Source organism: Ictalurus punctatus, chromosome 3, assembly GCF_001660625.3.
Source record: "Ictalurus punctatus breed USDA103 chromosome 3, Coco_2.0, whole genome shotgun sequence".
Lineage (NCBI taxonomy): Eukaryota > Metazoa > Chordata > Actinopteri > Siluriformes > Ictaluridae > Ictalurus > Ictalurus punctatus.
Window position 1 is genome coordinate 9,891,157 of NC_030418.2, and position 15,138 is coordinate 9,906,294.

The following is a 15,138-nucleotide window of genomic DNA, read 5'->3' on the forward strand; positions in this document are numbered from 1 at the left end:
TATCTAGCTAGCTAGTTAATGTTAATGGACATAAGGTAATACATGCAACATTGAATTACATGCAATCGAGTCCAATTTTCATAATTTTGCAATGAAGATTTGAAATGAAGCAATCAAGATGTAATTGAAGTGTAGACGTTCAGCTTCAGTCTAGGGGTTTAAGAAAAGTATTGTATTGTCTGTTTAGGAATTACAGCTATTTATTTACTTATTTTTTACAAAGTCCCTCAAATTTCTCAGGCTCCGAAATTGTCCAACAATTTTGTTGGACAAAATTGACCTATAAGCAGTTTTATGGCCAGGTGTGGCCTGTCTCCTCGTTATTTCATGACACATTAAGGAGATAAAAGGTCTGGGGTTGATTCCAAGTGTTGAATTTGCGCTTGGTAGCTGTTAATGGGAACTCTCAATATTCGGTCTAAACAGTTGTCGATGCAAGTGAATGAGGCCATCATTTGGCTGGAAAAAAACCCAGACCCATTAGAGAGATGGTACAAACTTTAGGGGTTGCCAAATCAACAATTTTGTACATTTTTAAAAAGAAGGAATGCACTGGCGAGCTCGGCAACACCAAAAGGTCTGAAAGGACATGGAAGACAACTAAAAAGGATAATTGAGGAATTCTTTCCTTGGTGAAGGAAAAAAAGAAAAGCAAGGAAGGGCTCATGGTCGAAAGCATACCACATGATTGATCAAAAATGGTGGAGGTAGTATTATGGCATGGGCATGAATGGCTGCCAGTGGAACGGGGTCACTGGTGGTTATTGATCATAGAAGTAGCAGGATGAATTCTAAAGTGTATACAGCTTTTAATTTCTGCTCAGATTCAGTCAAGTGTTCCAAAACCGATAGGACGGCGCTTCCCAGTACAGATGGTTAATGACCCAAAACATACTGCGTAAGAAACCAAAGAGTTTCAGCTTACAGACTGAAGACTGGATATTCTCCTTTAGGATTTTCTGGTTTAGAGCAAAATTCATGTTTCCCTCAATTATTGCAAGTTGCTCAGGCTCTGAAGCAGCAAAGCAGCCCCACACCATCACACTTCCACCACCATGCTTGACCGTAGGTATGGTGTTTTTTTTTGTTTTTGTTTGTTTGTTTGTTTGTTTTTTTGTTTGTTTTTTTGTTTGTTTTTGTGGAATTCTGTGTTTGGATTATGCCAGATGTAATGTGACTTACAAACAGTTCCACTTTTGACTCATCAATCCACAGAACATTCTCCCAAAAGGTTTGAGGATCATCAAGGTGTGTTTTGGTAAAATTCAGATTAGCCTTAATGATGTTCTGGGTTAGCAGTGGTTTTCGCCTCACCACACTTCCATGGATGCCATTTTTGCCCAGTGTCTTTGTGATAGTGGAGTTATGAACAGTGATCTTTATTGATGCATGAGAGTCCTGTTGGTCCTTTGATGTTGTCTTTGGCTCTTGTGACTTGCTGGATGAGTGGTTGCTGTGCTCTTGGAGGTATTTTGGAAGGTTCAATACAGTTTTGAAGTTGAAAAGATTCTATTTAAGTGTTGATTTGATTGAACAGGATTTGCAGTAATCAGGCCTGGTAGCGTCTAGTCCAGTTGAATCCCATTTTGAATGCCATTTCGTATATTTGAGTAATTAGTATCTATGGGGGCAAGTACATTTTCACGTAGGCACAGTTGATATTGGATACCTTTTTTGCTTCAATAAATATCATTATCAATTACAAACTACATTTTATCTTTACTCAGTTTGCCTTTGTTTTATCTTAGATTTTGTTTTAATTTCTGAAGCAATTTAGTATGAGATACAGAAGAAATCAGGAAAGAAACTTCTGAAAAGAAACAAGAATAAAGGCAAATGCTTTTTCACATAACCTGATGTAAAAATCGCTGTAATTCCTAAATGGTAAATTTTTGTTAAACCCTGAAATTTTAATTAAAGCTGAAAATCTACACTTCAGTCACATCTTGATTGCTTCATTTCAAAGCCGTTGTGGTGATGTACAGAGGCAAAATTGTGAAGTCTGTGTCACCGTCCAAATACTTATGTACCTGACTTTCTATAAGATTGGGCATTTGTTGCTCTATGCTTAACACTGCTTATTATAATTGCTTGTTCTTTCACATTGGCTGACACTAGCTACTCTGCTAAACTAGCATGCTCCATCGAACCAATAAGCTATAGTCCTGTGCAAAAGTCTTAGGCACATACAGAAGAAATGCTGTGAAGCAAATATGTGTTCAAAAATAGTGAATTTAACATTTCCACATAAAAAATACTATAAAGAGCAGTAATCAATAATAAACTAAACAAAGTCCATTTTTGGTGTCCCCTTTTCTTTTTTTGCACTTAGTCAATTAATTTCACCAAATAGCGTATATTTTCATTAAATCTCGAACTATGTGGATAACCTTGTACACACGGGAAGAATAAACCTGTTGAAATACATATGTAATTATTTTGAAAAATGCAACCAAAGGACATAAAGGACACAGAGAATGTCTTGATTTATTTCAACTGCTGTGTTTTGAAACACACCCCCGCTTTAGAGGCATAAAATAATCTTTATTCTTGGGGGATTTTAAGGCAGCAATTCCAAATAGGTATATTAATACATAATGGAATATGCATTTGATTTGCTCATTTAAAAGAAATCTCCTCCACAGAACAATCAAGAGTTTGTCAGAGGTCCATGTTGTCCAGGTCTCCTGTGGTTATAGGCATTCCCTTGCACTTTCTAGGAGTAAGTATGATACTCATTGTTTTTTAGGCTTAGATGTAGTAAATACCAAATTAAAACTCGTAGTGGGAAACTTCACATTGACAATATACAAACTATTTAACTCTGGGTGTAAAGACACATGGATATCCATGGTGCAGAAAGTTGGTGGCCTAATCTGTGCTAATGTAATGTAAGTGTTTATGCATCACATACCCCTTGTAGTTTAGATATTCTGAATATTCTTGTTTTCTTCGGCTTTTAATAATTTCTTACTAATATTTTGTTACCAGATAAATTGCTTCATTATGCTTATTAATTTTTTTTCTCTTTCTTTTTTTATTTAACCAGGGGGACAGATTTTTTCTTGGGGACAAAATAGGTATGGGCAGTTAGGACTGGGGAAAGAGGGACTTTGCATCTTGACCCCACAGGTCATCCATTCTTTACAGGGCATCCCATTTGCCCAGATCTCAGCAGGAGGTGCTCACAGCTTTGCACTCACTATGTCTGGGGCTGTATTTGGTTGGGGACGAAACAAGTTTGGCCAGCTGGGCCTAAATGATAACAAAGGTAAGTTAATTTAATGAAATTGGCCTAGGGTCTATTATAGCACTGAAAAATCTCTCATTTTTCCTTTTGAAGATCGATGTTTTCCATCCTTACTGAAGACACTCAGGTCACAAAGGGTTGTTTATATATGCTGTGGAGAGGATCACACTGCGGCATTAACAAAGGTAAAAAATGTGTGTGTGTGTATATATATGTATGTGTGTGTGTGTGTGTGTGTGTGTGTGTGTGTGTGTGTGTGTGTGTGTGTGTATATATAATATACACACACACACGTGTGTATATTTTTATCAACGTTATTTTGACTACTTTAGGAGGGAGGTGTGTTCACATTTGGAGCAGGTGGATATGGCCAGCTGGGACACAACACCCTAAACCACGAAGTTAACCCACGAAAGGTTTTTGAACTCATGGGGAATGTTGTTTCACAAGTAGCTTGTGGTAGGCAAGTATAAATCTTTCTTTTAAAACCTGGTCCCAAAATGCAAACAGATGTAACAACAGTCAGGCCCATAAATACTTGGACATTGACAAAGTTATGGTTATTTTAGTTGTCTACCACAGTAATCAGGTGAACATTGTAGGAATTACAGCACTTTTTATATGTGCCCCTGCCAGTTACTTTTATGAGCAAAAAAGTAATTGGACAAACTAACATATCTAACATAATCATAACTTTTTTTAATACTTTGTTTGCTCTGTCATTTTTAATGGTCACTTTTAATACTGCATATCCTTTTTAGGTCAGGTGATTGACTTGGCCATTGCAGAAAATTCCACTTCTTTGCATTTAAAAAAAAAATCTTGAGTTGCTTTTGTAGTATGCTTTGGGTCATTGTCCATCTGCACTGTGAAGTACCAGCCAGTGGGTTTTGAAGCATTTGACTGAATCTGGGCAGATAATACAGCTTTATACACTTCAGAATTCATCCCTCTGCTTTTGTCAGCAGTCACATCATAAACTATAGCTGCGAGCAACAATTATTGGGGTTCAAGCACTTTAAGAACTTTAAGTGCATGTGCAATTAAGATATTATGTATAATTTAGCAAGTGTGTAAGCACTTAAATTGGATATGAAACAAGACTGTGGAACAATTTTCTCAACTCCTACACCATTAATTATGAAAACAATGTTGAAAAAATGCTTAGTCGTTGAATGTCTGTAACAGTCATTTAAAAATATGGACATGAAGTGTACCCAAAATCCTATAATTCCTAAACAAAACCTCAGATATTTATCAAAGTAGGTGAGAATTTGCATCTTAGGATTCTAAAGAAGCAAGCTAAATTCTGTAGAGATTAGGCAATAACTAGCACTATAACAGTTATAAATGTTAATAAAACGCTATATTTCTATGGTACATTATCTGAAATTTCAAATAGAAATATTGACCAGGTATCATTTGACTCTGTATGCCTCTGTGAATCTAAAGATTCCATGACTTTAGGACAAATTATACAGAAGTTATAAGCAAAATATTTTTTTTGATATAACCAGTAGGTGGCACTGTTCTGAAATTGCTCATGTCCCCTCGGGTTATGGTTCTTATGACACACCAAGGTTGGTGTCAATATGGCAGAGCATTGCAGAGATATAACCTATGAACCAACCAACCAATGAACTATGGCACAACCAACATGTATTACAAAAGTAGCATTTTACAAAAAGAACAACAACAATGAGGTGATGCTGCCTGTCCTTGAACACATCAAGTAGATCCATACTCACCCTGAGAAACCATCTCACACACATCCTCATTCATAGATCATGTTCTGGAAATAACAAACACAAAACAAAATGTAAGCACAATCATTAAATTGTACACATATTCTACTGTTCTTAGTCTTAAGAACTTCTAGTAGCATTCTATTTTAATTCAGGTTTTTAAAAATACTTACCTATGTTTTCTGGCCATATGTCTGACACCATTTTCCCCTGGCCAGAGTGTCAATGTCTGGTTTTAGGTCTTGTGCTGAGACAGTCCGCAAAACAGCATGGAAGTTGTCATCGGTAATGCGTGATCTGTGCTTGGTCTTGTTCAAATTTATTATTGGAAACATCTGTTTGTACAGATAGGTGCTCCCAAACATGGACAGAATATGAGCAGCATGAAGTCGGAGCTGTGGCATCAAACCAGGGGGCAGTAGACGGTAAAAGTCCTCGATCGCAGCATCCTGGAACTTTGCTCTCAGGCCACTATCGGTTTGAAGCTCAATTAACTCCATCTGAAGGTTATGGGGCGCACTGCAGACGTCGGCTGTGAAAGGATTGGCAAAGATGTCAAAACCAGAGTGAGTCTTCAGAGAAGCACCGATCAAACTAATTTATTAAGCGGTTCAGTTTGGTACTCAACCGAGCACATGAAAAAGCACCGGGAACTGAGGCTGAGATGATCTGACAAACAGGAAAGTGGGCGAGATTGTCCTGCTCCACCTGACACTTCCAGAGGTCGAGTTTATGCTGGAAAGCTGTGATCATGTCGATCATTTGTGTGATGATTTGTTTACGTCCCTGCCTTTTCTGATTCAGCTGAGCTAGATGCTTGGTTATGTCACATAACATAGCAAAGTCACACCGCCAGTTTGGATCTGAGAGTTCAGACAAGGGTTTTCCTTTGCTCAGCATGAAAAGAGCAATTTCTTCTCTCAACTCAAAAAATCATTTGAGGACTTTGCTCCTACTCAGCCACCTTACTACTGTATGGTACGGCATATCTCCATGATCCGAGCCCCCCTCCTGCAAGAACAGCTGGAACTGGCGGTGATTCAGGCCACGCGCCCGAATAAAGTTCACTGTTTTCATGACCGTGGTCATAATATCATCCAGCTCCAGAACCTTTCCACACAGAGCTTCTTGATTGATAATGCAGTGATACGTTATCAGGGGCATGTGACAGTTACTTTTTTGCAATTTCTCCTTCATTAGTTGAACCAAGCCTGTTTTTCCTCCACACATCGCAGGTGCACCATCTGTAGTTAGTGACACCAACTTTTCCCACGGCAATTTATTTTTACTTACCAACTTCTCCACTGCATCAAAAATGTCCCGGCCCATTGTGGTCCCATGCGTGGCAGCTACATCCAAGAGCTAAGAGGTCCGGCTGCACGCCTCTAATAAAAATGGATAGATGCGCTGTATCCATGTTGTCTGTGCTTTCATCCACAGCTAATGAAAAAGCTAAACAGCTGCATGTCTCTTCGGCCAGCTGTGTTGCAAAATTTCCTGCTAATTCCTTAACTCGGTCCGTGATGGTGTTTCTTGACAAACTGACATTTTGAAAAGTCTGTATCTGGTTGGGACACACCTGCTCACACACCTTTAGCATGCACTGCTTCAAAAATGCACCCTCTGAAAAAGACTTTGAAGCTCGGGCGATTTCTTCAGCCACAGTAAAACTTGCTTTCACTGCTGCATCATTTTTGGCTGTAGCTTTTGTGAGCACATTCTGCTGTGACTGCAGTTTGCCCTTTAATTCTGCTGCAATTCTTTGTTTTTCTTGGAGGCTAAATTTACCATACTTAGCTCCGTGTTTGGTGTCAAAATGCCGACGTACAGTGAGGGGGGGAAACAGTATTTGATCCCTTGCTGATTTTGTACGTTTGCCCACTGACAGAAATGATCAGTCTATAATTTTAATGGTAGATTTATTTGAACAGTGAGAGACAGAATAACACCAAGAAAATCCAGAAAAACGCGTGTCAAAAATGTGTATAAATTGATTTGCATTTTAATGAGGGAAATAAGTATTTGACCCCCTCTCAATCAGAAAGATTTCTGGCTCCCAGGTGTCTTTTATACAGGTAATGAGCTGAGATTAGGAGCACACTCTTAAAGGGAGTGCTCCTAATCTCAGCTTGTTATCTGTATAAAAGACACCTGTCCACAGACGCAATCAATCAATCAGATTCCAAACTCTCCACCATGGCCAAGACCAAAGAGCTCTCCAAGGATGTCAGGGACAAGATTGTAGACCTACACAAGTCTGGAATGGGCTACAAGACCATTGCCAAGCAGCTTGGTGAGAAGGTGACAACAGTTGGTGTGATTATTCGCAAATGGAAGAAACACAAAAGAACTGTCAATCTCCCTCGGCCTGGGGCTCCATGCAAGATCTCACCTCGTGGAGTGGCAATGATCATGAGAACATTGAGGAATCAGCCCAGAACCACACGGGAGGATCTTGTCAATGATCTCAAGGCAGCTGGGACCATGGTCACCAAGAAAACAATGGGTAACGCACTACACCGTGAAGGACTGAAATCCTGCAACGCCGCGCAAAGTCCCCCTGCTCAAGAAAGCACATATACATGTCTGTCTGAAGTTTGCCAATGAACATCTGAATGAGTCAGTGGACAACTGGGTGAAAGTGTTGTGGTCAAATGAGACCAAAATGGAGCTCTTTGGCATCAACTCAACTCGCCGTGTTTGGAGGAGGAGGAATGCTGCCTATGACCCCAAGAACACCATCCCCACTGTCAAACATGGAGGTAGAAACATTATGCTTTGGGGGTGTTTTTCTGCTAAGGAGACAGGACAACTTCACCGCATCAAAGGGACGATGGTCGGGGCCATGTACCGTCAAATCTTGGGTGAGAACCTCCTTCCTTCAGCCAGGGCATTGAAAATGGGTCGTGGATGGGTATTCCAGCATGACAATGACCCAAAGCACACGGCCAAGGCAACAAAGGAGTGGCTCAAGAAGAAGCACATTTAAGGTCCTGGAGTGGCCTAGCCAGTCTCCAGACCTTAATCCCATAGAAAATCTGTGGAGGGAGCTGAAGGTTCGAGTTGCCAAACGTCAGCCTCGAAACCTTAATGACTTGGAGAAGATCTGCAAAGAGGAGTGGGACAAAATCCCTCCTGAGATGTGTGCAAACCTGGTGGCCAACTACAAGAAACGTCTGATCTCTGTGATTGCCAACAAGGGTTTTGCCACAAAGTACCATATTTCCCTCATTAAGATGCAAATCAATTTATAACATTTTTGACATGTTGTTCTGTATTTTTATTTTTTTTTTGTTATTCAGATGTGGAAGGGTGCCTTTTGCGTCAGTATCAGACGCCTAGGGGCGTGACACATCGGTATTTTACGAGTTGGGAATGAGAACAGCAAAAACGTATGTTAAGACAGTCATGCACCTATCAGGTTCTCGCCTTGAGTTTGACACGTGCACTAAAGCGTTATGGTCATATAGCCTCACGTCCATTTTGGCGTGCCAACCACCTAATTTGTTTGTGCGTTATTTTAAAACTTGAGTTCCATAACTTGTTTTTAGCACGGTCTGAAAATCGAATCCGGAGTTCTAAAAAAAAAAATTCAAAATGGTGGGTTTGAACAGCAGGTTCAACCAACCATGGCATAATTGCGATTATTGTTGTCAGCATGACCCAAGGGATCTAGCAAGACCAGTAGCATGAGAATAGGCAAAAGTAATCAAAAGCTATTAGCATTTATTGAAATTGCATTATAATTTTTGACCACAAGGTGATGCTGTCCTGAAACTTTGTGTACCTTCAGGGCATGGAGCCAATGATATGCATTCATTAAATAGAGTATTTTACATCAAATTTTAAATGGCTGGCAAACAAAATGGCCAACCTAAATGAATGTCATATACTTCGACATATATTCCATGGAATGTAACAAGAACAGTTTCATGGTTTTATTATAAACCATTCAGAAATGATGAGCCAAAATTAGCTTTTTCCCCCCATATCTCATGAACACTAGGTGGCGCTGATCCAAAACTCTAGTTTGGTCTGAATATGCTAAAGCGTTCTTGTGATATGGCCTCACGTCCATTTCGGTGTACTAATGGTCAAATTCGTTTGCAGGTTATTCAAGAATCAGCTGAATTCCCATAGCTTTCTCTAGGCATGATGTGAAGTACAGCATTTTATGTCTAATTTAAAATGGCTGACCCAGGAAAATTTCACTTTTCATCATTATTAGAAGTATATGGCAATTGACCATAAAGAAACATCATTTTTAAACATTTGAACTTTTGTAGCACCATCTATTGTCTGAACTCCATTTAATTTTGCATGCTTCTTAAGAATCATATATGTTCCATGTGGTTACTCAATTTCATGCAGTGTTGAGTTTTCCTTAGGAGTAATTTTTGGGTACACTAAGCCATATTCATTTTTTACATAACCTTATGACTATCTAAATAAAATGTTCAATGTATTTTTGATGAATTATTGAACTAGGGAGTACAGAGAATTGTACTACACTGTTTTATTGTGATTTGAGTTAAAAAAAAAAAAAAAAAAAAAAAACCACCTAGGACTAGTTTACAACAGTGGGTTTTTCAAAATAATCTCAAATATTTAATCAACAGTTTGACACCAGTGGTTCATGAGGCAAAGTTGTTCAGAGTGAGGAGATCTAACGTGATATGAATAACGTGTGAACATAACATACAATAGTTTACACACATACAATGTGATAGCATCTCACCATGGCCAGTTTTTTTTTTTTTTTTTTTTCCCCCCCCCCAGATTTTTCACAAACCTCTTTGGCAGGGAGTCAAACAGGTCCATCATGTTTTGTTCTGAGCAGTCTTCATTAACCTTGTCTAATAGCTGCTGAACCTTGATTAGTCAATGGTGACCATGTTTTTCAAGGTTCACAACTATCCTCGTAGACACTGATGGGACCTTGGACGATTTGTGGTAGACAGCTAAAATAACAATAAATCTGTCAATGTCCAAATACAGTATCTCACAAAAGTGAGTACACCCCTCGCATTTTTGTACATATTTGATTATATCTTTTCATGTGACAACACTGAAGAAATGACACTTTGCTACAATGTAAAGTAGTGAGTGTACAGCTTGTATAACAGTGTAAATTTGCTGTCCCCTCAAAATAACTCAACACACAGCCATTAATGTCTAAACTGCTTCCAACAAAAGTGAGTACACCCCTAAGTGAAAATGTCCAAATTGGGTGCAAAGTGTCAATATTTTGTGTGGCCACCATGATTTTCCAGCACTGCCTTAACCCTCTTGGGCATGGAGTTCATCAGAGCTTCACAGGTTGCTTCTGCATACTGAACATGCATTGCTTCAATATGTCAAAGTACATGTTGGCATTCATGGTTCCCTCAATAAACTGTAGCTCCCCAGTGCCGGCAGCACTCATGCAGCCCCAGACCATGACACTCCCACTATCATGCTTGACTGTAGGCAAGACACACTTGCCTTTGTACTCCTCACCTGGTTGCCGCCACACACGTTTGACACCATCTGAACCAAATAAGTTTATCTTAGTCTCATCAGACCACAGGACATGGTTCCAGTAATCCATGCGGGCTTTCTTGTGCATCATCTTTAGAAGAGGCTTCCTTGGACGACAGCCATGCAGACCAATTTGATGCAGTGTGCGGCATATGGTCTGAGCACTGACAGGCTGACCCCCCACCGCTTCAACCTCTGCAGCAATGCTGGCAGCACTCATACGTCTATTTCCCAAAGACAACCTGTGGATATGACGCTGAGCACATGCACTCAACTTCTTTGGTCGACCATGGCGAGGCCTGTTCTGAGTGGAAGGGTCTTGGCAATCTTCTTATAGCCTAGGCCATCTTTATGTAGAGTAACAATTCTTTTTTTCAGATCCTCAGTGAGTTCTTTGCCATGAGGTGCCATGTTGAATGTCCAGTGACCAGTATGAGAGAGATGACGCCAAATTTAACACACCTGCTCCCCGTTCACACCTGAGACCTTGTAACACTAACAAGTCATATGACACCGTGGAGGGAAAATGGCTAATTTGGACCCAATTTGAACATTTTCACTTGGGGTGTACTCACTTTTGTTGCCAGCAGTTTAGACATTAATGGGTGTGTGTTGAGTTATGTTGAGTGGACAGCAAATTTACACTTTTACACAAGCTGTACACTCACTACTTTAGGTTATAGCAAAGTGTCATTTCTTCAGTGTTGTCATGTGAAAAGATATATAATCAAATATTTACAAAAATGTGAGGGGTGTACTCACTTTTGTGAGATACTGTATGCTTGGGCCTGTCTGTATATTTGCTGCAGATTGTTACTTTCATTCAATAATTTACTTACCCAGATTTGTTCACATGCCACTTATAATTCTAGAATTACAGTGGTAACTAGAAGGTTAAGGTCATGGATAAACTGCGTTGTCTTCACAGAGCCAGTGAAACATGCTGAAGAGCTGATTAAATGAAACTACAATGGTTCAGTGTTAATAATTGATATGTTAAAATGTTAAATGGATAAACCATTAAAAATGTGCAAAATTTAAAGGTTAAATGATTAAAGTTAAATGTTCAACTTTCAGTTATAATGCTATCTTTTAAGATTATACAGTTAAATACATATATTATGACAGATTGCTAGGTGGTTGCTATACAGTATCTGTGTCATCCCAGGTGGTTGCTATAGCATTTCTAGTTGATTGGTAGGTGGTTGTTAAGGTGTTCGTAGATGGTTGCTGTGGTATCCAAGGTGTTGCCAGGTGGTTGCTATAGTGTTGCTAGATGGTTGCTATGTGTGGCAGCAGGGGCATAGTCAAGTGTCGGCTCTGGACGAGAGGAGGCAGGTTGAACAGTGAAAGAAAAAGCTGCACATAAAGCCCTTTTGAGTTATTCTAAGCCTGCTTCCCGCTTCCTTATTCTCGAACCTCTATAAGTGTCACACTGGTGCTGAAATCTGGGATTGAGGAAAGAGTGCCATTATGGAGTCATCATCATCACTGGCCGAGATCATCAGGTCCCTCATCAGCCTCCACTAGGCCCAGCATCAGGCCCTCCTCCAGCTATGACAGGAACAGCGCATCCAGGCCCTACTCAAAGCCAAGGTGGAGGACCGGCAGGCGCTGCAGTGCCTGGTCCAGCAGGCGGGAACTCTAGCAGCCGCCATGGGACCGGCCCACATCACCCTCATAAAGATTGGACCACAGGATGACGTGGAAGCGTGGGGCTCGCCTGAGGCCTAGTAGGCAGCCCGGTTACTGCCGCTCCTGTCCGGGGAAGCCCAGCCCATCAGCGCCCTGTTGTGAACCTGCTGGAGTACCCAACCCTGAAGTGGGCGATTTTTGGAACAACCGCACCCCTGAACAGCATTGTCAGCATTTCCTTTTCTTGATACTCCATGAGCACAACTGTCTTTTCACATTCTCCCAGCAGCTCTGGTGCACCTGATGGCTGGTGACAGAGGGGCGTGATGCAGAAGTAGTATTCAACCTCATGGTGGCAGTTTTTTGCCAGACTACCACAGGCGATGGCAAAGTGCGTCCAGTGCCACTGGACAGCTGGCAGAGGACCATTTGGTGGTGTATCCAGTGGCAGGAGTGTCCCCTTCTTCTCTCTTTCTCATTCTCACCCCTCTTATCCCTGCCCTCCCCTTGTCCCTGCACTGTAGAAAAGGGGACCAATTCCCCTGAAACACACCCCACAGTCCTGGTGTTTCCCTACCCCTCCCTCTTCTCCTTCACCTCCAGTATCTCCCCTAATTCTCCCTCTCTCCACACAGGTAGAACCACCCACACTCACCAGGACTGATGGCAGGTCTTCCTGCACGGTGGGGAAGCTAAGCATTTCCAGGATTAGCATTTCTTTCCCGAATGAGCAGGCACATACTGTATACGGAGTCAGTGCGTATACAAGGGAGTTCACGTCAGGCCTTGGTAGACTCGAGGTTTAACCAGTCCACCATCTATCAAAGCCTGATTCAATGTGGTCATTGGGAAATGCTTGATTGGTGAAAGAGAGGTGTATGCATGGGGGTATTCACAAATATCCGCTGGTGCCCATCATTATTAAATTCTGGGGACAAAAGCACAAACTGGAGCTGGCAGGTAGTCCTTGCATCACCCATTGACTCATTCTGGGGTTGAATTGGCCAGGTTTTCACAAGTGACATTAGTGAGGGAAATATTTGTGGATCCAACAATGAGCACAATGTGGGATGTGCGCAGCGTTGGCTGGGAAGGTGTTGCCTGGGCCGTTATCATCAGCTCTACATTAGGAAGATACAGAGGGTGTGGAGAGCTCTGACCCCCCCGCCCCACACACACATTCCTGCCCTTTAGGGAAATTTCCCTTGGAGGAGCGGACACGTGATGAAAACCTCCAGCATGCCTTCAACCAACTGAAAGTAATTGATGGTCAGCGATTTCAGCCCAATATTGCACTCTCCTTCCCCTACTTCTGGATTATTAAAGACGGGTGATCTAGAATGAAGCAGGACACTCGGGCAAAAGAGGAAACGATGAAATTATTCATCCTAAAAAGGACAAATAATCTGATGGCTGGGCATTTGCAGTGATGTTTGTAAATGGTGAATTCTCCATGCGTACTGAGGTTACTTTTGGAGTTCCACAGGGTTCTGTTTTAGGCCCACTGCTCTTTACTTTATATATGCTACCCCTAGGTCAAATTATTCGTAAACATGGAATTAGCTTCCACTGTTATGCTGATGATACACAGTTGTATGTTTCAGCGAAGCCAGAGGACAGACAGAAGCTTAGTAAAGTTGAGGATTGTGTAAAGGACATTAGACATTGGATGTTAATTAACTTCCTTCTACTTAATTCTGATAAAACAGAAATACTTTTATTAGGCCCACGTGTAGCTAGAAGTAATCTTTCTGATCACATGGTTACTCTGGATGGTCTTTCTGTTTCATCATGTGCAGCAGTTAAAGACCTTGGAGTGATTATTGACTCCAGCCTGTCATTTGATGCTCATGTAGATAATATTACTAGGATAGCCTTCTTTCATTCAGAAATATTTCTAAAATAAGAAACATATTGTCACTACATGATGCGGAAATACTAGTTCATGCATTTGTCACCTCTAGATTAGATTACTGTAATGCCTTACTGTCTGGATGTTCCAGTAGGAATATAAAAAAGCTCCAGTTAGTCCAGAATGCAGCTGCTAGAGTCCTAACTAGAACTAGAAGGTACGACCATATCACACCGATATTATCAATACTGCATTGGCTCCCAGTAAAATCTCGCATTAACTATAAAATACTTTTATTAACCTATAAAGCACTAAATGGTCTCGCGCCACAATATCTAAGCGACCTTTTGGTTTTATATAATCCGCCACGCCTACTTAGATCAAAAGATGCAGGCTATTTGACGGTACCTCGAATAGTGAAGGCTACAGCAGGGGGAAGAGCTTTCTCTTATAGAGCCCCACAGTTATGGAACAGTCTTCCTATTAGTGACTCAGACACAGTCTCAGTGTTTGTCTAGGCTTAAAACGTATTTGTTCACTCAAGCCTACCCTGACTAGATACTGTTCTACTACTTCGCAGTCATAATTATCTTTTTTCTCCCTCTCTCCTTTCGCCGAGCCCCACACGAATTTATGGAGATACTAGAGATCCAGATCCTTTCTGCCTCTGGATGGAGCTCAAATCTTCTGTAATTCCAGACTGCTGGGACTACGGCTGCTCCTAAGGCCATACAGACTTCATATAAATCCATAATGAATTTTTTCACACTAACTGTTGTTACCCAGATGAGGATGGGTTCCCTTATGAGTCGGGTTCCTCTCAAGGTTTCTTCCTCTTAAAACATCTTAGGGAGTTTTTCCTTGCCACCGTCGCCACTCAGTGGCTTGCTCAGTTGGGATAAATTCGCACCTTTAATATCTGTATACCATGTTGATATTTCTGTAAAGCTGCTTTGAGACAATGTCTATTGTAAAAAGCGCTATACAAATAAAATTGAATTGAATTGAATGTTTGCCAGTGATGTGCGGCATGTCGTGAATGTCAGCTGGTAAATCCGCCAGCCACCCCTAAAGTGCCATTGTGTCCCATTAATAGAGGTTGCCTTTGAAAGAATTGGAATTAACCTCATCAGGCC

At 40.9% G+C, this 15,138-nt stretch overlaps 1 protein-coding gene across 6 annotated transcripts in view; it reads left to right on the top strand.

The window, feature by feature from the left end:
• Window positions 1-15,138, top strand: part of herc4 (HECT and RLD domain containing E3 ubiquitin protein ligase 4) — an 81,299-nt gene that overhangs the window by 15,509 nt on the left and 50,652 nt on the right. For 5 of the 6 annotated variants that reach the window (XR_008396266.1, XR_008396267.1, XM_053679564.1 and 2 more), the window contains exons 4-7: window positions 2,646-2,722; window positions 3,050-3,271; window positions 3,344-3,435; window positions 3,583-3,717. Coding sequence is in view for 4 of the 6 variants with exons in the window: in XM_053679564.1 (XP_053535539.1) it covers window positions 2,646-2,722; window positions 3,050-3,271; window positions 3,344-3,435; window positions 3,583-3,717 (526 nt within the window). In the remaining 2 variants the exon portion in view is untranslated. The remainder of the gene's footprint in view (window positions 1-2,645; window positions 2,723-3,049; window positions 3,272-3,343; window positions 3,436-3,582; window positions 3,718-15,138) is intronic. The other variant, XM_017463660.3, reaches the window with a different exon arrangement.